A 1,888-nucleotide genomic window follows, 5' to 3' on the forward strand; every position below is an offset into this window, starting at 1 on the left:
TATCAACCACGCGGGCGCTGGTCCTCTCCAGAATGGCCACCGCCTTCTCTAGGTACCCCAGGTCGGAGGCGAGCACAGTGGTACTGCCGTCAATGGCCGCCGTGTGCTCCACGCCCAGCGCGGTCCATAGAGGAAGGAGGTACTTCTTCAGCCAGTCGAATTTGGTTCGCTTGGCCAGCTCAGTCAACGTCAGCTTGTTGTACGTCTTCTCCGGATCGCGCCGGTCCTCGAGGGGCATCAGCGCCTTGGCGAAGTCCGATTCGAGTTGGATCAGCTCGGCGATGTCCGTCTCCAGGTCGTGGGCGGCGCACTTGCCCGTTGGGCAGAGAACGGTGGCCGTTTGGCTAATGATCTTCTTGTAGGCGTTCACCAGCTTGACGTTTCGAGTCAAGTTGGCGAGGTCGTTCTCAGGCAGGCCTAGGCCGGCTGGGTCCAGCTGATAAAAAAAGAGGAGAAATTATAAGTTAAAAAGAAAAGATTAAGGTTTTGAAAACGCTTACATTGATAACCAAGTGCGAGACGTTCTTCGGATCGGGCGACACTGAGACGGAGAAGATGGCGTCAATGGCTCCCTGGGCAAAGAGGCGCACCAGCCCCTCTTCCCACTTTGGAACAGTCTTCGACTCTTCCGGTTTCACTTTCTGCCCCAGCTTCCAGTCCTGGTGGCCTCGAATGCTGCTGATCACCTCCTTTAGCTGCTTCACACCGACCTCTTTTGACTCCGACCCTAGCTTGACGCAACTTTGGTAAAAGTACGCGGCCAGAGAGACAGAAGCAGCGACCTTCTTTGCGTCCACTTTCTTTAGGTCAAAAGCCTCGAGAAGCTTCTTCATCTGCGCCGTCTGCACCTCCTCCAGCTCTTCGGTGACACCGGTTCGGGACTTCCAGGCAGGAATGGGATGAGTGGCGACCCAGCCGCCGCAGGAGTATTCGTAAAAATCAACGCAAGGATCAACGGTGGCGTTCATGGCGTTCTTGAAAATGGCCGCCGCCTCTTTGCAGCCTGGCGTGGAACATAGTGGAGCCTTTGAGGGATGAGGAGTTGTGCTGGGAGCGGCTGAAAAAAGGAAAAAAAGTTATTGAAAGTTTTTGTTGAAGATTTGATAAGCTTACCGAAAGCCACTCCTAAAAGGAAGGTAAGTGAGAGGGCTTGTAGAAGCATTTTGCTTTGAGTATATGAGNGTTATTGAAAGTTTTTGTTGAAGATTTGATAAGCTTACCGAAAGCCACTCCTAAAAGGAAGGTAAGTGAGAGGGCTTGTAGAAGCATTTTGCTTTGAGTATATGAGAATTTAAATAACAAAAATCTAAAATGATAGTCGATGACTGCAGCAGACCTGGATCATCATCGACAGAAGGTGATCGGTGTTTGAGTGGAGTTTTATAGCAAAAAACTGATGAGCTGATGAGCACTGCTGACCATCAAATCAAAGTTGGAGTTTGGACTGACGGAGTATAATTAGTCTAATTAGCCAACACCTTCGTTTGTTGTCATCATCCAGTCAAAAGTAAAGCTAAAACTTATTAATTAAAGCAGTGTTGATAAATAGCTTAGTGCGCAAAGTATTTCTGTTTGTGACTACCAAAAAAAGTTTTGTAGCGCTAAATCAGGGATCAACTTATCGACACAACAAAAGTGCACTTGCAGTTACGCCTGAAACTCTAGATCCAAAAAAAAGTGAGCTTTCAAGTGCGTGCGCAAGAAAGTAATAGGCCGCAAAGAAAAAGAAGAGCACATCTAACATTGTGCCAAGTAGTATTGGATAGAAGTACTTAAATACTTAAATACTAGATCACTGATATGACCAACCACTGCAACAAAGTGGAAGATAGTTGATACTTCTTTTCTTTTGTGATTGCTCACAGTACGCACACTTTCAGTACAAGAT

The 1,888-nt window shown here is 47.6% G+C and overlaps 1 protein-coding gene across 1 annotated transcript; it reads right to left on the minus strand.

The window, feature by feature from the left end:
- Positions 1-56: 56 nt before the first annotated feature.
- Positions 57-1,162, minus strand: LOC108356068 (neprilysin-1-like; the record flags this gene model as incomplete). Its single annotated transcript, XM_017607200.1, has 3 exons — positions 1,114-1,162; positions 501-1,057; positions 57-436 (listed from the first exon to the last, which is right to left on the minus strand). Coding segments are annotated over exons 1-3 (986 nt in total), but the record flags the coding sequence as incomplete, so codon positions are not given.
- Between the last annotated feature and the right edge of the window lie 726 nt (positions 1,163-1,888).

Source organism: Rhagoletis zephyria, unplaced genomic scaffold, assembly GCF_001687245.7.
Source record: "Rhagoletis zephyria isolate East Lansing unplaced genomic scaffold, Rhagoletis_zephyria_1.1 Rzeph_scaffold_53741, whole genome shotgun sequence".
NCBI classification, from domain to species: domain Eukaryota; kingdom Metazoa; phylum Arthropoda; class Insecta; order Diptera; family Tephritidae; genus Rhagoletis; species Rhagoletis zephyria.